The sequence below is a fragment of the Ailuropoda melanoleuca genome, chromosome 3 (assembly GCF_002007445.2).
Source record: "Ailuropoda melanoleuca isolate Jingjing chromosome 3, ASM200744v2, whole genome shotgun sequence".
Classification (NCBI taxonomy): domain Eukaryota; kingdom Metazoa; phylum Chordata; class Mammalia; order Carnivora; family Ursidae; genus Ailuropoda; species Ailuropoda melanoleuca.
This window is the reverse complement of record NC_048220.1, coordinates 24527651-24549217: the sequence shown is the minus strand read 5'-3', so window position 1 is coordinate 24549217 and position 21567 is coordinate 24527651. Positions and strand designations below refer to the sequence as shown.

General features: G+C 50.8%; 2 protein-coding genes across 7 annotated transcripts in view; both read right to left on the bottom strand.

Annotated features, from left to right (window-relative positions):
* The window catches only part of SLC25A48 (solute carrier family 25 member 48), a 251720-nt gene that overhangs the window by 45452 nt on the left and 184701 nt on the right, over positions 1-21567 (bottom strand). The window lies entirely within an intron of this gene.
* On the bottom strand, positions 5338-7223 carry LOC117801414. Its single transcript, XM_034655699.1, is given in 3 exon segments — positions 5338-5490; positions 5493-5738; positions 6429-7223. Coding segments are annotated over 3 exon segments (1194 nt in total).

Below are 21567 nucleotides of genomic sequence, written 5' to 3'. Positions count from 1 at the left end.
TCTAATGGAAAGGGAAAGAGCATACGGGGATTTTTAAGGTGCTGTTCGAGCTTCTCATTTGGGGCAGCGTTCCCTCCTTGATTGACAGTTCTTTGAGAAAGTCTATTCAGAGCATGTTCATACTGTATTTGGTCCAGCATTGATTCAATTTGACTCCAAGTCAAGAAACAGAGCTGCAGGGCTGTGAAGGAGGGCAAGGCAGCCACTGGGAAACTGGGCGGCCTGGGCACTGCTTCTGGTGCTGCTGCTGCCTCCCTAGGCCCCATGGGCAAGTCCAGACTTCAGTTTATCCTTCTGTCTTTTGGAGAGTACAGATGAGTTCCATCTTAGGCAGTATCTAAAAAGTATGAAATTCTGGGCCACAGCGATACTGGCTATGAGTGTCTTATCAAGAGGCGCCAGCAGAGTGCGCTGCAGTTCAGCACTTGGGACTCCCAGGAGGGAAAAACCAGCTTGGCTGGCCCAGGGGGAGTTTCCCGGCCCAGATTCCTCTGCCCCCGGGGCTGGCAGAGCATACACTCTGGCAGTGAAAGAGCCGCTGACCTGGGAGGCTCAGGAATCTGAAGGTGCCAGAGGGGACTTCCGAGGGGATTGAAGAGGATCCATCTGAGGCTTTTCAGAGCTGACTGTACTTGGAGGGAGAATGCCCCAGTAGAGAGAGATCACACCACCAATCTCTTCACTTGCCTTGATTGATCAAGACCTCAAATGTACCAGGGTCTTTTTTTTTTTTTTTAAAACCAGGGCTACAAGCTAGCCCAGTCCTATATGCTCCACCTACATCATCTCATTGTGTTCTGTGAGGAAATTGCCCATTTATAGGTGAGACGAATAATGCTCAGGGAGGTTAAGCAATTTCCCCGAAGCCACAAAGCCAGTGAATGGAGGATTACACACCTGCTGTATAACTCCAGGGCCCAGCTCTCGACCAAGGTGCTGCCTCTTGGCCAAGACTCAGAAAATGGAGGTGACTTTCTCCAAAACCACTGCTTGCCCCCCTCCCTGCCCTGGCCCATCTGCATAACTGTCCTAACTTCTGCACTTTAGTTTCTCTACCATCAGTAAGACGGTATGAACATTTGCCAACCACACTCATATTCTTAGGGCTTCTGGAGAAGATGCCCCAGTAATCATGGGGAATGCCCTGAGATACCCTCTGTCCTGTCCTCCCTGGCAGACTCCCATGGGCCGAGTTGGTTCTGTGCACGTCTGAGAGCAAGGAAAGCCTGGCTCACCTTGGGCTTCTCTTCACAGCTGACGGACATCAGTGGGCTGGTGCCGAGGACAAGTGGTGGCCAGGGAGGTCAGGGGGCCAGGTAGATCTAGATGGGTTTCTGTAGCAGGAAAGGGGCAGGGGAGGAGGGGTGGAAGGATCCAGGACAGCAGTGGAGACCACATTCCAAAGCCCCTGCAGAACACCTACTGGGGACCAACCTGCCGGACATGCAGAGGGCTTGAGATGCTGACAGCAGGAGGGAAGTTTGTGTTGAAGATGTCTGCCCCAGCTCTGTCATGTGGTGGGTCTCCCCTATCATGTGTTCTTCAAACAACAGCTACAGGGCCCTGGGGGAAGGCCAGGAAACCCCATACTCTGGATTACCTGAAAAGAATACAGGCCAGGAGGGACAGAAGAAAGCCTCGAGGGCAGACTCAGAAGCCTCAGGAAGAAGGTGACATCTGGGCTGGTCCTAAAGAGACAACCTGGATTTTGACCCATGAAGGTGGTAGAGAAGGCCAGGTGGGCAGAGGGAAGAGCATGGACAATGCCAGCCAGGGAAGGCAGGAGACCCTGAAGAGGCTCCTTGCTGCGGGAGGGGAGGCTGAAGGCGTGGAGTCTGATGGTGGAGGACCTTGGCCAGCAGAGTGACTGTAGGTGGTCCTCAGTCTTCGTGCTGGTCCCTGTGAGTGGACAGAGGAGATGTCTTGCAGCCCTCTGCATCTCACCTAGACAAACCTCCCTGGCCCACACTGAGGAGGGCTTGAGCTCCTTACAAACCAACTTTTGCTCTCAACGAGGACCTGGTCATCTTGTCCCGGGAAAGTGAGGCCAGGGCTAGTCAAGACTCTCAGAAGGGCTGTGGTCTCCCTCCCCACACCTGCCTGGGCAGTTCACTGTCACCCCAGGACACGCACGCCTGAACGCCCTCTGCATGAGGGTGGTAGCCAGGACTGTGGAACAGGGCTGGGGAACAGGCAGGCAGGTGTTTGAACCATCAGTACCTTCCACTCCCAGCGACAGCACAGGTTCTCCCACTAGCTGTGCATCACCGTAAGGGAAGACACAGGGTGTGACAAAACCCCCAGCTCTGAACCCACCCAAATCCCACTGTTCTCTTCTCCAGGGTCCCTGTGAACGTGGCAAAGAGCAAACTTCCCATTGTTAAGAGAGGAGAGATTTTAAAGGACTCCAAAGACATCTCAATTTTATACAAAGTACAAAGGAAAAATTTAAAAGAACAAAATCCCCAAACCATATGGATTAGATTTTCTCTAGAAGAGAGATCTGCTAAGTGACAAAAGCTGTGGCCAGGGAGGGGGCTCAGGAGAGCCAGCCTCAAATGAGGTACAAGGCCCCTTGGGGCAAGGGCAGATAGGGAAGCCACGCACTGCCCCAAGGCTGCACAGTCCTGCGGCAGCTGGCTCTCCCGAGACGTCAGCCGGCTGCCTCTACTCCACAGGGGGACTGCAGGCCACAGCCTCAGCTTCTCCCTCCTGCGTGCCAGCCTCGGTGAACGAGCACGCTCCCGCCCGTCCCGTGAGTCACCAGAATGGTGCTCTGTATCTTGTAGGACAGTATTTTGGTAGCCAGTACCCAGGTCACCCCCAGTGCACTACCATTCCTGCCCTTGTGAGGTCTGTTTGCACACTGAATGACAGCTCATCTGCGAGACCAATGGAGCACACCAAAGGTAACAAAACGTGACTCTTGAAGCTAGGTGGGAATAGGCATTACAGCTCTGTCTCGGTCTCTGGGATCACTTGCTCTGGGGGAGGCCACTGTGCTGGGAGGCTGCGCCAGTGGCCCTGTGGTGAGGCCCACGAGGTAAAGGACGGAGGCCCTTTCCCAAACCACGGGCACCAATTTGCCAGCCGTGTGAGCAAGCAAGCAGAGCCTCCAGCCCCCGTCAAGCCTTCAGAGGACCACAGCTCTGCCCAACACCCTGACCGCAACTTCACGAGAAACCCTAAGCCAGAGCTGCCCAGCCAAGCTGCTGCCAGGTTCCTGACCCTCACAACTCAGAGAAATACGTGTGTGTTATTTTAAGCCACTAAGTTCTGAGATAACATTACAGAGAATTGGAGATCTGATAGAAGTAACGTAAGCGTAATGTTAATGTTTATTATGATCTAAGCGTAACCGTCAAGAGCATGGGGTCTAGATGAGATACGTTCACAGCCTGGCTCTACTTTCTGGCTCTGTGTTCTTCACTCGGCCATTTCATCAACCTGTGCCTAGACATTCTCATCTGTGAAATGGGAGCGCTAATTGTACCTAAACGAAGTCATTCTTAACTCATCATCAATACGCGTGAAGTGCTCAGCCCTGTGGCTGGTATGCGGTGAACAACGGAAGATGGTTAGTGTTTACCCACGTGACGGCCTGTGTCAGCATAGAACTCCCAGCCCATGCCAGCTGGACCGACGAGCAGCAAAAGACTGCTCTTCCGGATTAGTCCATTCCCTCACCTGGGTCCTCTCTGGCCCCAGATCCTTCCTGCAAACTGCTCGTTCCAGAAAACTCTCAGGCCTGAAACCCTGGAGGGTCTCTTCAGCATGCGAGCCAGTCAGGTTTGTCCAGCTCCCTCGGGAGCCCTGGCAGGTGGCCCTGCTGATGCTTGGGAGGCCACTCACATGGAAGAGGAAGCCACATGGCCAACCAAGCTTGGACTGCACAAGGAGAGAATGGTCCCCATTTCCAACATGCAGCCGGACACTTCCCAACCCAGTCCGTTTCTCTGAGGGCAGTGAGGGCCCAGGGACGCCAGCTGGCTGGACCCAGCCCTGTGGAACAGGAAAGGAGAAAGACCAGTCACCCCTCCAAGAACAAAGCCAAGGAGTCTTCCAGCAAAGGGCACCTAAACATCTTTACCATACTGTCAACCTAGCCCAAACAGAAGTCATACAAGTGCCTCAGAAATTTTTTAAAGCGCATTTTAAAAAAGAGATTCTTGGATGTAACTGAAGTGAGACCACCTGATGTCTCTCATGTGTTCTCCCAACTTTGCCAGGTGAGGGGGTCCTCCTGGGTAGAGGAACAGGAATCCAGCCATCAGGGCTGTGTGGGTCAGAGGGGAGGAGAGGGGGCATGAAACCAGTGCCACGAGGCAGAGTGGCTGTGAACGTGGGTATCGAGAGACTGTTTCAAACAGGAGCCACGGTTCACAGTCCCAGGAGTGATGTGGTGGGGGAGCGCGTGCTTCAGCCTCAAGGCCATGTGCCGTGGTGTGGGGTGAACCCAGAGTTTAGGGTCAGGCTGGGGCACCAGGGAATGTTATCCCCAGAGGTCAGGGAGGCGGGTCTTCGGTAGACGTGTGTTATGTTGCTCTCCCCTGCCTGCTGCTCCAAACCGCAGTGAACCAGGGATCAAAAGGGGGCAAGGAGGCATGACCTCCAGGGAGCTTAACAGGTGGCAGCTGGCTCTTTCCTTGCTGTGTGAAGCCTCACTGAGGAGGGGTATATAGGAAAGGGTTTTAAGTACTCAGGCCCTGAGGAAGACACACCTGGGTATAAATCCAGCTCCAGTGTTTGTGAGCAGTGCGAGCCCAGGCATTCAGCTTACCTCTCTGAGCCTGTTTCTCCACGTGGAGAATGGAGTTGACACAAATGTCTATCCCCAACCCTTAGCAAATGCTCCGTCAATGGAAGCTGCATGTATTTCTCCAAAGCATCACATTCGTGCATGAATTCCAACCCTTGTAATCAAGTGACTTACTCTCTGGTCTGTACCCCTAGGTGGTTCCGTTGACCTTGCTCCCTCCCTCTGAGCTTGGGCCAGGCTAGAGCAGAACCAGGACTGTGGGGAGGTCTGAGTGCTGGGCCAGGCTGACATCCCCTTTGTGGAGCCTCTTTGGGCTGCTGCTCTCTGTTTGTCATCAGGCAGTGTTTCTGGCTAGGAGGCCAAGGGAGCCCCCAGAGCTGTGGGGTCACTTCCTGAGGCTGTGGCCGCATGGAGGCATGGGCTGAGCATCTCCCCTCCATTCCTCGAAGAGAAGACAGCCCCCAGGCCTGCTGAGTCGGACACTGGTGTGGAGCTGCACATTTGCAGGGCACAGGGTCCCCTTGTTTGCCCACCCAAGTAGACTGAGAAGGGATGGAAGGGCCTGCCAGCTCTTCGGGTCACAGGCAATGGCGCAGAGTTTGGAGAACCTCACCCCCAGCCACCTTCACCTCTTGCTGATGAGCAGGTCCTGGGGCCCATTCTTTGGTGGCTCCTGCTGCTCCCAGCTCCTGCTCCCTCACGCTGTGGATGCACCAGGCCTGGGCTACTCCCCTGTGGGCTTCCGGCTCCCTGATGGAGAGGAAGGAGGTCCAGGGCTGGTGTGCAGCTTCTCCTCAGGGGTTCTGTAGTAAGGCACAAATCCCGAGGCACAAAGGCCATAGCCCCTGAAGGCAGCATCACTGGAGAGAGGGACAGTCAGGCTGCTGTCATGGGAGTGCCCTGCCGAGACCAGCAGGTTGGGGCAGCAGGGTGGTGAATGGAAGGACCCGGGGATGACTCCTGGGCTTGCCGAGACAGCCTGTACAAGGAGACAAGATGGTGAGCCGGGCTCACACGGTCGGTGGGAAAGCCAGGACTGGCCTTGTGCCTGCAACAGCACTCAGCGGTAGGGGAAGAAGGCAGGCCACTGCCTGTTCTGCAGACTGGGCAACACTAAGCAGGGTCATTTGCCCTTCTGGGCCTCCCAGCAGGAAGGAGTGCGTCTGGGATTAGAACCCACTCACCCTGCCTGCTCCATCTTTGCAGTCCCTGCACCGCACCCAGCTTTGAGGCGCTGCTAGTGGAGGCTAGTGACACGACAGGGCACGGGCTTGGGGTCAGATCCCAGGCTTGCTCTCGCTAGCAATGTCTTTGGCCATTTAACTTCTCTGAGACTCATTCTTCTCATCTGTAAAATGGGGATAGCAATCAGCCCTCTCTCGTAGGACTGTTAATAGGGCAGGTGAAATGATACACACGAAGTGTTTGTCTGGGTGCCTAGCAGGTCACAAGGACTAAGAAGATGTTTCTGCCCGGGAACACAGGCTAAGCCTGGTGTAATCATCGCATTACTGTATGTAAGTCTCACCAGCGCTCTAAGAGCAGCTCTACTCTTACCTCGCTTTTGTAAGGAAATTGAAGCTCAGGGGCTTAAACACATTCCCCAGGCCACTCCCACCAAGTGGCTGAGCTGGGACTAAGCGAAGGGCTCTGCCTCCAGCCTCTGTACACATTGTTCTGGGAGCCCCAGGAGACCCCGGGAGTGGTACTGGCCTAGCTTACTGGGGGGGGTCCCGGGACGGAGGTCTGAAGAATGCCAGGGGGCCCGGGGCTGCTCCCCTCCCCACACTCCCACACTCACAGAGCACCTGCAGCTGACGGCCATCCTGCAGAAGCAGCCAGCCAGCGCCTCCTTCCTGGTGCGTGTGTCTCGGGAGCCCCCACAAGACCTGCCAGGAAGGACCAGGCTGGGAAAGCTCTCCTCCTTGGAGTGGTAGTGAGGGAAGAACCCGCTGGGCGGTTCTGGGTCCTCAGGGAATGGCTCCTCTCTGATGTTCTGGTCTCTACCTTGGTCCCTGCCAACCATAGGTGGCGGGGCCGGGTCCTCCACAGCCAGAAGCTTCCCGTAGGTGCGGAAGAAGGGCACATACTCCGAGGCCACCAGGGACCCATGGGAGAGGTCGAGGCTGCTGAGAGGCTCAGTGCCCCTGGAACTGCTGGCCTGTACGTGGGACAGGGGCTCTGGGACATCCTCCTCCAGAAGGCTCTGGGAGCCGGAGACCCTGGGCTCAGATTCACAGCTCTTCTGGAGTGACTGGGAAGAGAAAGGCGTTCCAGCTGTACAACAGCCCAGCTTCCCTGCCCCCAAGGTTCCTCCAAGTTCCTTGTCGACACTGGAGGCCAGAGAGGCCTTTCTTTCCAAAGCATAAACCTGAGTGCAGCTCTCCTTCGTTAGAACCCAGCAGTGGCTGCCAGCAGCGAGCAGGTTACCCAAGATCCCCGGAGGACCTAGCCCCACCAGCATCTGCCATCCTGCCTTGCATCCGTCTCCCCTGATTGCTCCACTCTGTACATGCCAGTCTCCTTGCCCTTCTTCAGTCACACCAAGGTTGGCCCAGCTTTAGAGCCTATGCCCAGATCTGCCTTTTGCCTCTCAGTTCAGAGAAGCCTTCCCAACCCCTGCTTCCCCCCAACTCTGCGTTGAGTCCTGATCACTTCCCCCCTCACATCTCCAACACTGGAATATTCTTGCTGTGTGATCTGCCTATTCCAGTGTGTGGTGGTCTTGTCTGTCTGCTGCTCCTGGCTCATTGCAGGAGTGCAACTGATACTTTTCCAACAAATGCCTGGGCTAATCTGCTCTCAGGTCATCTCATATTCCCTTCACTGTCCAGGCCAGCCACACAGACCACTTGGTCCTTCTCACTCGCCAAGGAGCCTCCTGCCACAGGGCCTTTGCTAATGCTCCTGCCTAGAATCTCTTTCTTCTCCCTTTCCCTGGTTGACAACTTCAGCCCTTGGCTCCAAGCCACTTCCTGTACTTCCCTGGTTTAGCTGCATCACTCTGTTGTTGACTCCCACCACCCCGATGCCCCTCATTCAGAACACCCACTCCTCTGCTATGAAACATTCATCCGCATGGTTACTTATTAATATCTCTCATCTCACTAGTTAACAAACTCCACTGAGGCAATGCCCATCTGTCTTCTGTATCCTCAGGGCCTAGAACAGCCCTGGCATATGGCAGACACCAAATATTGGAATAAAGGAAAGGAAGGTGGGAAGGAGGGAGAGAAGAAGCAAGAAAGAGAACATTAAACTGAGTTTGGTCATGAACAAAGTCCTTGCCAGACTCCATGTTGATAGGAAGGGAAGACATGTCTTTTGGGGAGGTTGGAGAGGGGAATGGGGAATTACTTTCCAGGCCCAGAGGGGACACAGAAGCCCAGAGCACCTGTCAGTAACCTTTGTCCACCTTTGCCTGTCAGGATCTGACCTAGAGCCCAGGGATACATATGAGGTCTGGGGGTACCCTGTGGACTCTGAGTCCCACAGAAAGGACTAATGGTCTGGCCCTGGCCTTCTTGATCCTTGCTGGGGCCTCTGGGCCTGAGTTTCCCTCCCCAAACACATATTATGTGGTCATGCTTGTCCTAACTCCTTGTGTGCCACTTGACCACCGTGGTCCCCACTGGATGTCCTAACCCTCGGTAAGAGCCCTAACCCTCTTACCTGGGGGGGTAAGAGCCCCCCNCCGGGGGGGTAAGAGCCCCCCAGACTGAGCGCTTCTGAAGAGCAGGGACCAGTCCCCCCCAACCCCCGAGTCCCGGGGCCCAGCTCAGGGCCACCTGTGCTAANTTTCTGCCAATCCCCAGACACTCCGTGGGCCCTCTGCAGTCCTTTCTCTCAGGCAATCCACAGGAGCCCCATTCCAGCTTTGCTGTCCTAGGAAAAAAGGTGGGCTAGAGGCAGTGCCAGGGTGTGAGGCCAAGTCTGCCCTACTCCAAAGCCGTGACCTATGTGGTATTGTGGGCTGAACTGTGTCCCCCATAAGATACGTACTTTGGTCCCTGTGAATGCAATCTTATCTGGAAATAGAGTCTTTGCAGATGCAATCAAGTTAAGATGAGGTCATACTGGATTAGGGTGGCCCTAAATCCGATTGCTGTCATTAGGAGGGAAATTTGGACCCAGACACAGGGGGAGCATCACATGACGTTAGGGGCAGAGACTGGAGTGGTGCTGCCACAAGGTGAGAGATGCCAAGGATCACCAGGAGCCCAGAAGCTATGAGAGGCAGGGAACACATCCTCCTTGAGCCCCCAAGAAGGAACCTGCCTTCAGCACTGTGCGAGAATACATTTGTGTTGCGTTAAGCCACCCAGTTCGTGGTGATTGATTCCGGCAGCCCCAGGACACTAACACATACAGGTTGGTCAGATGGCTGGTTGTATGGGTGAAGGGATCCACCACAGGAATGAAGGTTTGCAGGGCTCTCCTGGCACTACCTCGTGAGCAGCTTATGGAGAGAGGCCCATCACCAGGACTGCAATGTCCCTGCAGGGGCTGGGTTCCCCGAGGCCTTACCCTTCCTGCCATCCCGAGGTGCTGGCCCAGCAGCTCTCCCACACCTGAGTCTTCCCCGCCTGGGCCCTGGCTCCACTTCNGGGCACATACTCCGAGGCCACCAGGGACCCATGGGAGAGGTCGAGGCTGCTGAGAGGCTCAGTGCCCCTGGAACTGCTGGCCTGTACGTGGGACAGGGGCTCTGGGACATCCTCCTCCAGGAGGCTCTGGGAGCCGGAGACCCTGGGCTCAGATTCACAGCTCTTCTGGAGTGACTGGGAAGAGAAAGGCGTTCCAGCTGTACAACAGCCCAGCTTCCCTGCCCCCAAGGTTCCTCCAAGTTCCTTGTCGACACTGGAGGCCAGAGAGGCCTTTCTTTCCAAAGCATAAACCTGAGTGCAGCTCTCCTTCGTTAGAACCCAGCAGTGGCTGCCAGCAGCGAGCAGGTTACCCAAGATCCCCGGAGGACCTAGCCCCACCAGCATCTGCATCCTGCCTTGCATCCGTCTCCCCTGATTGCTCCACTCTGTACATGCCAGTCTCCTTGCCCTTCTTCAGTCACACCAAGGTTGGCCCAGCTTTAGAGCCTATGCCCAGATCTGCCTTTTGCCTCTCAGTTCAGAGAAGCCTTCCCAACCCCTGCTTCCCCCCAACTCTGCGTTGAGTCCTGATCACTTCCCCCCTCACATCTCCAACACTGGAATATTCTTGCTGTGTGATCTGCCTATTCCAGTGTGTGGTGGTCTTGTCTGTCTGCTGCTCCTGGCTCATTGCAGGAGTGCAATTGATACTTTTCCAACAAATGCCTGGGCTAATCTGCTCTCAGGTCATCTCATATTCCCTTCACTGTCCAGGCCAGCCACACAGACCACTTGGTCCTTCTCACTCGCCAAGGAGCCTCCTGCCACAGGGCCTTTGCTAATGCTCCTGCCTAGAATCTCTTTCTTCTCCCTTTCCCTGGTTGACAACTTCAGCCCTTGGCTCCAAGCCACTTCCTGTACTTCCCTGGTTTAGCTGCATCACTCTGTTGTTGACTCCCACCACCCCGATGCCCCTCATTCAGAACACCCACTCCTCTGCTATGAAACATTCATCCGCATGGTTACTTATTAATATCTCTCATCTCACTAGTTAACAAATTCCACTGAGGCAATGCCCATCTGTCTTCTGTATCCTCAGGGCCTAGAACAGCCCTGGCATATGGCAGACACCAAATATTGGAATAAAGGAAAGGAAGGTGGGAAGGAGGGAGAGAAGAAGCAAGAAAGAGAACATTAAACTGAGTTTGGTCATGAACAAAGTCCTTGCCAGACTCCATGTTGATAGGAAGGGAAGACATGTCTTTTGGGGAGGTTGGAGAGGGGAATGGGGAATTACTTTCCAGGCCCAGAGGGGACACAGAAGCCCAGAGCACCTGTCAGTAACCTTTGTCCACCTTTGCCTGTCAGGATCTGACCTAGAGCCCAGGGATACATATGAGGTCTGGGGGTACCCTGTGGACTCTGAGTCCCACAGAAAGGACTAATGGTCTGGCCCTGGCCTTCTTGATCCTTGCTGGGGCCTCTGGGCCTGAGTTTCCCTCCCCAAACACATATTATGTGGTCATGCTTGCCCTAACTCCTTGTGTGCCACTTGACCACCGTGGTCCCCACTGGATGTCCTAACCCTCGGTAAGAGCCCTAACCCTCTTACCCGGGGGGGTAAGAGCCCCCCAGACTGAGCGCTTCTGAAGAGCAGGGACCAGTCCCCCCCAACCCCCGAGTCCCGGGGCCCAGCTCAGGGCCACCTGTGCTAAGTTTCTGCCAATCCCCAGACACTCCGTGGGCCCTCTGCAGTCCTTTCTCTCAGGCAATCCACAGGAGCCCCATTCCAGCTTTGCTGTCCTAGGAAAAAAGGTGGGCTAGAGGCAGTGCCAGGGTGTGAGGCCAAGTCTGCCCTACTCCAAAGCCGTGACCTATGTGGTATTGTGGGCTGAACTGTGTCCCCCATAAGATACGTACTTTGGTCCCTGTGAATGCAATCTTATCTGGAAATAGAGTCTTTGCAGATGCAATCAAGTTAAGATGAGGTCATACTGGATTAGGGTGGCCCTAAATCCGATTGCTGTCATTAGGAGGGAAATTTGGACCCAGACACAGGGGGAGCATCACATGACGTTAGGGGCAGAGACTGGAGTGGTGCTGCCACAGGGCGAGAGATGCCAAGGATCACCAGGAGCCCAGAAGCTATGAGAGGCAGGGAACACATCCTCCTTGAGCCCCCAAGAAGGAACCTGCCTTCAGCACTGTGCGAGAATACATTTGTGTTGCGTTAAGCCACCCAGTTCGTGGTGATTGATTCCGGCAGCCCCAGGACACTAACACATACAGGTTGGTCAGATGGCTGGTTGTATGGGTGAAGGGATCCACCACAGGAATGAAGGTTTGCAGGGCTCTCCTGGCACTACCTCGTGAGCAGCTTATGGAGAGAGGCCCATCACCAGGACTGCAATGTCCCTGCAGGGGCTGGGTTCCCCGAGGCCTTACCCTTCCTGCCATCCCGAGGTGCTGGCCCAGCAGCTCTCCCACACCTGAGTCTTCCCCGCCTGGGCCCTGGCTCCACTTCGCCAGTGCGTTCTGGATTGAAGGAGGACAGGTATGTCCCCACCTACTGCCCAGAGGGGCTAGGCAAAGTGGCACGTGCCCAATGCCATATATGCTGTCATTTGGCCACCGCCTCCGGCATCCATTCCAGAGCCAGCAGTAGCCCCAAGTTGTGACATGATCAAGGCTAATCTTCAAACTCTGGCAAGAAAGACAAAGCTGCCCTTGGCAGGTCCCTTCCTCCTGGCCTGCTCTTCACCCTGGCAAATCCCCCTCTGCCTGTCAGAGAAGATTCCACCGTGAAGTCACAAGGCCTGGTGCCAGGCAAGACTTAAGCCAGATGGCTCTGTTACCATGGAGACTCCTGCCCAAGCGCCCAACACCTATGATCCTCACCTGCCTCTAATTCCGCTTAATCCAGATCTCCCCAGAGACTGGGTGGGGGGGGGTGCGGGAAACAAAGGGGTGGCAGCCATCTTCGGGAATCAGATCAGCTCTCCATGACAGGGCCAGGGAGCTCACTCAGGGACCTGTGCCCAGAGACTCAGAGAGTGCCCCAGCACTGCCCTTGGAAGCTGAGGAGGGGCCCCAAGGATCCATGCCGCTGCCGAGGGCTGTCCGGACCTCTCCTTCCCTGAGTGCCTCAGTCCCCTCAGGTCTCTGCTCTTGCCTCCTCTCCTCTGCGGGTCTGCCCCAGTCACTCGTGAGCACCAAGGGAGAAGACGGAAGGACTGCTCGTGCCCAACGCCCACTTTCTCCCACACAGCCACCATCCCCAGCTTCTGTCCCAGGCCAGTGGTCCTGCTCTGAGAGAAGAGACCAGCATTTGTTGTCAGCTATCACAGTGGGCGTTCACCACACGCAGTCCTCGTGACAGCCCTTGGCGTCAGGAATGATACCACCATGGTGCCGTGTTGCCGACTGGGGCATTGAGCCTCAGCGCTGGGACGGCCTTTGGAGGTAGTCTTTAGTCCTGGGGCGGGAGACAGGAGTCCTGACACACTGCCCAGGGCCACAAGGCCAGGCTATCTGCAGGACCTCACCCTGGGCCATTAAACCTTGCTTTTCTTGTTTTATAGACGCAACTCTTTAATCCACGTGGAATTTACTTTTTGTAAGTGGTAATAGATAAGGCTCTAATTCTATTCTATATTTTGAGTTATATATGTTGATGCGACATCATTTATGAATAATGTATTTCTCCACCAACCTGATTTGAAATACCAGAGTAACACATTCGAAATTCTTAACTATTGTAAACTCAAGTCAGTTTCTCAAAATTATTTATTGTTCTGTTCCTCTCTTTGTCTGTCTTGGTGCAAATACCATATTGTCTTGAGCTCTTTAGTTTTATCATAATTATAATTCATTATACAGTCATATTTTTATTATTTTTAATTTATTTATTGGAGAGAGCAAGCGAGTGAGAAGGAGGGCAGAGGGAGAGGAAGAGAGAATCCCAAGCAGACTCCATGCCAAATGTGGAGTCCGACACGGGGCTCGATCCCATGACCCTGAGACCACAACCCCAGCAGAAACCAAGAATCAGACGCTTGGCGCCTCAGGCCACCCAGGTGCCCCCATTATACAGTTTTATTTTTAAAAATCAGCTTCATTGAGGTCTAGTTTACATACTTCATAAAGTGCATCATTTACAACCTAAAAATCCATGTAACAACTCCAAAATTAATATACAGAAATGCCTCTCATCAGGTAGTTAGTCCCCCACCCTGGCCTCCCAGCCCCAAGCAACAAGTGACCTATCTGTGTTTTGATGTCATAAATTCATTTTGTCTGTTCTAGAATAAACAGAATCACACAAGCTGTACTTTTGTGCGCAGCTTCTTTTATTCAACATTTTGTTTTTAATAAGACTCATCCATGTGTTGGTGTCCTGTCCGTGCCTTTCTACTGAGGAGCAGGACACCCATGTATGGTAGAACATGATTGGTTTATCATCAGTGTACAGACAGTCTAGGTGTTTCCATCCTCAATAAAGCTGCTACAAATAGTAATGTACAAGACTTTGGGCAAAGTTTTTGTTTCTCTTAGGTTGATACCTAGGATTTGAATAGCTTGATCATATGGTAAATGTATGCTTAAGAAACTGCCAAACTGGGGCGCCTGGATGGCTCGGCTGGTTTAAGTGTCTGCCTTTGGCTTAGGTCATGATCTCAGCATCCTGGGATTGAGCCACCCAGTGATACCGTAGTGTGTTATTTTTTTCTAGCTGTTTTGGTAATATTTTTCCTTAGCTCTCATTTTCAGCTGTTTATAATGTGTCTAGGCATGGTTTCCAATGACCTTATCCTTTTGGGGGTTTGCAGAGCCTCCAGAATATGTCAATTTATGTCTTTCACCCAATCTTGGAAGACTTTATTTCTTCAAATATTTTTTTGCAGCTGATTTTTCCTCTCCTTCTGGAACTGCAGTGACATCTCGGAGGGGCCAACTAGCCTCTTTCTGAGTTTCCACCCTGAGGGGCACAGACTCACTTGGGGGCTGGTCCACAACATTATTTGGATAGTGTGGGGGTTGGNCCCAATCTTGGAAGACTTTATTTCTTCAAATATTTTTTTGCAGCTGATTTTCCTCTCCTTCTGGAACTGCAGTGACATCTCGGAGGGGTCAACTAGCCTCTTTCTGGGTTTCCACCCTGAGGGGCACAGACTCACTTGGGGGCTGGTCCACAACATTATTTGGATAGTGTGGGGGTTGGGTATAGTAACCGAGCTACGATGACAGTGGGGGTTCTTGGTGACTCTTGTGAGCTGGAAGTTCTTGCTGTCCCTCCTTTCTGTGGCTCCTGCCCCTTCCCGATATCTGTGACCCTGAACAACCATCTGCCCCTCTTCAAGCCAGAGCTGCCCACCTAAAGTCACATGGTGGCATGGGTAGGGGATCCTTGGGCTCTCCCCTCTCTGCAGTGCCCCCAGGACCTCCCATGGTGAGGTCAGATCTCGGTCTGCCTCCCCTTCCTGACCCGGCTGTGCCCAGTCCTCCAGGATTGCTCCCTTCCTGCTCCATGTCACCTCCACAATACATTCTCTACAGAATTAAAAAAGAAAAAAATTAAACAAATTTTTAAAAATTTAAATATCTTTTCCTACAGGTCCCTGGGACTCTTCTCATTTCTAATTTTCTTTTCTCTCTGTTCTTCGGAGTGTGTAATTTCCATTGATCTATCTTAAAGTTTATAGGGCCCCCCCATCATCACCAAGCTGCTATTCAAATCAGTAAATTTTTAAATTTCCAATTTCATATTTTCCAGTCTTAACATTTCCATCTGGCTTTTTTATAGGTCCTATGTCTCTGCTGAGAACTTCTATCCTTTTATTCATTCCAAATGTGTTTTTCTTGACCTAATGAACATAGTTTTAATAGCTTCTTTGAAGTCTTTGTTTGATAATTCCAATGCATGGGCCACCTTGGGGTTGGCATTCATTGTCTTTTCCCTGGAGAACTGGCCACAGTTTCCTGGTTCTTTATATGGTGGGTGATTTTGAATTGTCCCAGACATTGTGAATGTTATGTTGTGTAGACTTTGGGTCCTGTATATAATCCTCTGGAGAAATCTATATTTTTGTTTTAGCAGGCAATCAACTGGCTTAGGTTCAAGCTACATGCTCTGTCTTGCCTTCCATATGTAGCAATTCAAATCTAAGTTCAGTTCTCTAAGCTTATGCGGTATTGGTTTGGTTCTGTCCTCGAGCATGCTAATTATTTAGTGATTAGGCTAAAAAGATGTGTGCCCATTTTTTAAAGCTCAGTTTGGTTTTCTTTCTTCCTTCCTTCTCCTTTCTTTCTTTCTTTCTTTCTTTCTTTCTTTCTTTCTTTCTTTCTTTCTTTCATTTTATTTGTCAGAGAGAGAGAGAGCACAAGAAGGGGGAGCGGCAGGCAGAGGAAGAAGCAAACTCCCTGCTGAGCAAGGAGCCCTGATGCAGGACTCGATTCCAGGACCCCAGGATCATNGTCAGAGAGAGAGAGAGCACAAGAAGGGGGAGCAGCAGGCAGAGGAAGAAGCAAACTCCCTGCTGAGCAAGGAGCCCTGATGCAGGACTCGATTCCAGGACCCCAGGATCATGATCTGAGCTGAAGGCAGATGCTTAACCAACTGAGCCACCCAGGCATCCCAGCAGTTTGGTTTTCAAAGCTTTGCTGTGCTGGTTTGGGTCTGTCCTATTTATGCATAGTTCAGAGGTTAGGCTGAGATTTACATGCACTGCATCACAGAATTAAGGGACCACTTAACTGGCTGTCTCTCCTCCTGGAATCCTCCCACACTCTCTGTCCTCCTTGGCCCCCCATTCTGCTACTGCTGCCTTGCTTCTGTGCAAGTGGAGCCTGCCCCTCTGGGCAAAGCTGAGAGACTGCAAGAGATGGAGAGACAGAGAGAGAGAAAGAAAATGGACCTGGGAAAAGTACCCCCTACATGGATCACTTGTCTAAGTGTGGCGTGTTCACAATCTGTTCGTGTTTACTTTTTAGAGTTCTCTGGTAGTTGGTTTTTGTGTTTGGCTCAAGGTTTTTAGTTCTAATCAGTGGGAGGAGTGGACTAGGTGAGCTTATGGTACCATGCTAGCACTGGAACCTTCTTTCCCCCATTTTTTTTTTTAAGATTATTTATTTATTTATTTATTTGACAGAGAGAGAGACAGCCAGCGACAGAGGGAACACAAGCAGGGGGAGTGGGAGAGGAAGAANACTTCTTTCCCCCATTTTTTTTTAAGATTATTTATTTATTTATTTGACAGAGAGAGAGACAGCCAGCGAGAGAGGGAACACAAGCAAGGGGAGTGGGAGAGGAAGAATTAGGCTCCCAGCGGAGGAGCCAGATGTGGGACTCGATCCTGGAATGCCAGGATCACGCCCTGAGCCGAAGGCAGACGCCTAACGACGGCGCTACCCAGGCGTCCCTCCCCCATTTTTAATAAGGTTTTTTGTCTTACTGCTATGCTGTATGAGCTCTTTNTTAGGCTCCCAGCGGAGGAGCCAGATGTGGGACTCGATCCCGGAACGCCAGGATCACGCCCTGAGCCGAAGGCAGACGCCTAATGACTGCGCTACCCAGGCGTCCCTCCCCCATTTTTAATAAGGTTTTTTGTCTTACTGCTATGCTGTATGAGCTCTTTATATCTACTGATATAACTCCCTTTGTCAGACATGTGTATTGAGAATATTTTCTACCAAGCTGTGCCTTGACTTTATATTATCTTAACAACGTCTTCCTAGGAATTTTTTTTCATTTTGAGGAAATCCAATTTGTTTTTTTCATTTGTGCTTTTGGAATCCTAAGAAACATGTGCTTACCCTAAGATTGTGATGATTTCTATGTTTTCTTCTAGATGTTCTGTAGCTTTAGCTTTTATACTTAGGTTTCCTATGATTCTTTCGGAGTTAACTGATGTGATTTAAGGTGGGGATCAGGATCTATGTTTCCATTTGAATATCCATTATGTCAATGTCACTGGTTGAAAAGACTATTCCTGTTTCTCATTGAAATACCTAGGTACTGTTGTCAAAAATCAGTACTATATGGCAGCACCTGGGGGGCTCAGTAGGTTAAACCTCCAACTCTTGGTTTTGGCTCAGGTCATGATCTCAGGGTTATGAGATCAAGCCTGGCAGCAGGCTCCGCTCAACTTGGAGTCTCCTTGAGATTCTCTCCCTCTCCTCTGCCCCCCCTTGCTCTCACGCACTCACTCTCTCTCAAAGAAACAAATCTTTTTAAAAAATTGGTACTATATACATGGGTCCATATATCCCAGACTCTCTGGTCTGTCCCATCAACTGACACTGCACTGTTTTGATTATGATGATCAGAGTTTCTCAATGTTGGCACTATTGACATTTTAAGCCGGATTGCTCTTTGTTGTGGGAGCTGTCCTTTGCTTGTAGGATGTTCAATAGCATCCCTGGCTTCTACCCACTAGATGCCAGAAGCACCCTCCCCCAAGTTGTGCCAACCAAAAATGTCTCCAGACATTGCCAAATGTCCCTTGGGATTTAGCCACTCTCAACTGAGAACTGCTGCTACAAATTTACTATATGCCTTGAAATCAGCTAGGGTCATTGGCCAATTTTGTCCTTTCTCTCTCTTTTTTTAAGATCTTATTTATTTTCTTGAGAGAAAGAGAGAGAGAGAGCAGGAGCAGGGGGAGGGGCAGAGGAAGGTAGAGAAGCAGGCTCCCCACTGAGCAGGGAACCTAATGCGGGGCTCTACCCAAAGGCAGATGCTTAACTGACTGACCCACCAAGGTGTCCCAGTTTTGTCCTTTTTCAAAATATACTTAAACATTAAAAAATAAAAATATTTTTTAAAAATCCTATGTCCACATTTTCATAGAAATGTATGTTAAATCTCTATATTTCAAATTTGTTGCATGTCTCATTTTTAGTTAGTAAAATCTACCCCTTTGAGTGTACAGATTTATGAATTTTAACCAATGCATCCCATCAAGTAACCACCACCTTAAACAAGATAGAGAACAGTTCAATCATCTCCCCAAGTTCCCCCTTGCCCAGTGGTGTGCTGGTAAACCAGCTCTCAAAAGCAAACAACACAACACAACTAAGCCTTGCTTGTTTGCTAATTTCCCTGGTGTAAATACTCCTGCCCTGGCCAGTTTCAAACTGCTGGCATGGCAGCACTAAATGTGCAGCTGGGAAGAGATGAGCAGACTGCGGTCTTGTGAGCTGCTACAAGCTGCCTCTAGGGCACTGTGCACTGTGACCTTTGGTTGAAAACCCTCCTCACCTGCATTGAACCACCAATCTCTTTTCTGTCCCTGTGGTTTTGCCTTTCCCGGAAACTCTCGTAAGTAGAATCATATCCAAGTTCTAATTACTCATCCTCCTTGAACATGGATTTCTGCCTTCCTGACTCCCAGAGGCCATGGTGCTCTGCACGACTGTCCCTTCCCTGCTGCATTCTCAATCTTGCAGAAAGCTGGGGGCTTTTAGGACTCGCTTCACTAGTTCCCTTTGTCTCCTAGATCACTGTTCTGCACTTCCTGTTTTCCATTGTCTTAAAATAGTGGCTTCCTACTTTATCCAGTTTTCTAGTTGTTCACAGCTGGAGAACAAATCTAGTACCAGCTATATTAACATGACTAGAAACACAAGTCTCTATAACCAGTTTTTAATAGCCGCATTTATTTCAGTAGTTAATCTACACCAGGAACTGTGCTAATCAGTTGTCGTTGATTATGTCCTCTTAATAATCCTGTCAGGGAGGTGCCATTATTACTCTCATGTAAAGATAAGGAAATGAGGTTTAAAGAGGGTAATCAAAGGCCAGTAGTAAAGGCAGAGCTGGAATTCAAATTTAGGCAGCTCTGCTCTGAGGATGGAAGTCTTTAATCACTTTGCCCTTGAAAATGATTTTAGGAGACACAGGTAAACAGTTTTTATTTTAACAGCAAATATATTTAATTTATCGTACATTAGAAAAAATAAAATTGTCACATGAAAGCCATGATTTTTCAGATATTTCTGCCTGGGACGAGCAAAGTAGGTTTTTTTTTTTCAATAAAATGCTGAGTCTGCTTACACATTGATTACAAGCTGTGATCAGATACGGCGAGAAAACACAGGTGACGGGAGAAGACCTACACTCCAGGCCACATCCATGACCCTTCACCCTGTCCGGTCTGGCCCCATGTCCATGTGCATCTGTACATGTCGATGACGCCAACACATTTTACATCAAATGAATCACGTGTCACGATGCTTTCTTCATTCCACAGCGTGTGCCAGACTTAGCCCTTCCCCTCCAACATAGTTAATGCTAACCCCTCAGGCACTTCTGTGGGGTTGATCCTCCTCTTCATAGGCAAGAAGTTTCTGGTGACTTTTAGAGAGCCAAATCTTCACGGCTGTTGTGCATGACCAGGGCCCCAGGGTTTCAAAAATCTTTGGTGGCTCCCTCTTGCTCAGGAAAGCAAATCCCAACTGTATGGTCTGGCACCCTAGGTCTTTTTTTTTTTTTTTTTTTTTTTAAGATTTTATTTATTTGACAGGGAGAGAAAGACAGCCAGCGAGAGAGGGAACACAGGCAGGGGGAGTGGGAGAGGAAGAAGCAAGCTCCCAGCAGAGGAGCCTGATGTGGGGCTCGATCCCAGGACTCTGGGATCACACCCTGAGCCGGAGGCAGACGCTTAATCACTGAGCCATCCAGGCGTCCCTGGCACCCTAGGTCTTTCACAATCCAGCTGCCTCTCTACTATGTGAAGCATGTTTCCCCTCGGGTACCCTGGGTTCACTAAGCCCCTAACAGCCCTGGTGCCTCCCTCCACTCTACTCTCTTTCACAGAGGAGCCCCACTCCCCTCTGCACAAGGCTGCAGCCTTCCTCCAAGACACGGCCCTGGTGGCCACAGATGCTCTCTTCACTTCTAGCTTGCCCTAACACCATTCCCCAGACTGGGGGGCTTAGACACTGAAAGTGATCTTCTCCCAGTCCTGGCGGTTGGAAGTCTGCGATGAAGGTGCTGGCAGGGCTGGTTTCTTCCGAGGCCTCTCTTGTTGGCCTATACACAGATGATGGCCTCCCTGGTCTGCTCGTGGCCTTCCCTCTGTGTGTGTGTCCTCAACTCCTCCTCTGAGAAGCACACCAGTCGTATTCGGATAGGGCCCATCCTAATGACCTCATTTAACCTTAATTACCTCTTTAAAGAAATCTGATCTCCAAATAGGGTTAACATTCGGAGGTGCTGGGGTGAAGGCTTCAACAGATGATTTTAGGGGACACAATGTAGCCCATAAAGTCCTCTGAGGTGGATGTTAGATATTCTAGATCCTCTTCTCCATCCTCAGACTTAGTCTTTTGCTTCCTCTCAGCCAAGGGTTGGAGGTGTTTTTACTTTGTTTGTTTGGAACGTCAGGTGCTCAGATCTCTTCTGTCCACATCCCTCAGGCTGGGGTACAGACAGAAGGGGCATGATCTGCCGGGGGCAGGAACCAGGCCTCCCACTTTGCCCACACCCAGGGCTGCTCTGATGCTATGCTGGTTCCCAGCAGGGAGTTTGCCTCATGTCCTCTGGGTGCGTTCGGACACAGGCTTTTATATACCAGCTCTGCCACTTAGCAATGTTACTTTGGGAAAGATAACCCAAGTCTCCAATTCCTCAGCTGTAAACTGGGGACAATAACAGCCTAAGCTTCTTATGAGAATTAATTTAGAGAGTAACGTTAAGAAGAGTGCCTGACATAGCATAACCTCCCAAATGACAGTGAGCATTTTTGTCACCTCTCCTGTGAGTCCCCAGAGCTCTTGCCCAAACCTCCCAGTTTACAAGACCCAGACAGGGACATTAAGACTGACTTACCTGACGTAGTTCCCAGTACTCTGGGGATATGGGACAGAAAACTCTAAACTTTTAAACATATATATATCTCAAAACATTATTCTATCATATATAAAAATATATATGTCTCACACTACACCCTATACTTATTTTTTTCCTGTGTTTCATTTTAAAATACTAGTCATAAAGTCAATCAGCACTAAGAGATATTATGTGACTTTAACACAAATTTTAGAAAAAATGTACTCACAATTTTTAAATGAGGCAGAAAAACATCATACACCCTATAGTTCCCTCAAGACTCTTACATGTAACTTTTAGCCAGGAAAATAGGCACTTTCCTAGTTATTCCACAAGGGGGAAGACTGATTCCATTTCTTCTGAAAGGTACCCATTGGGTCATCATTAAAGAC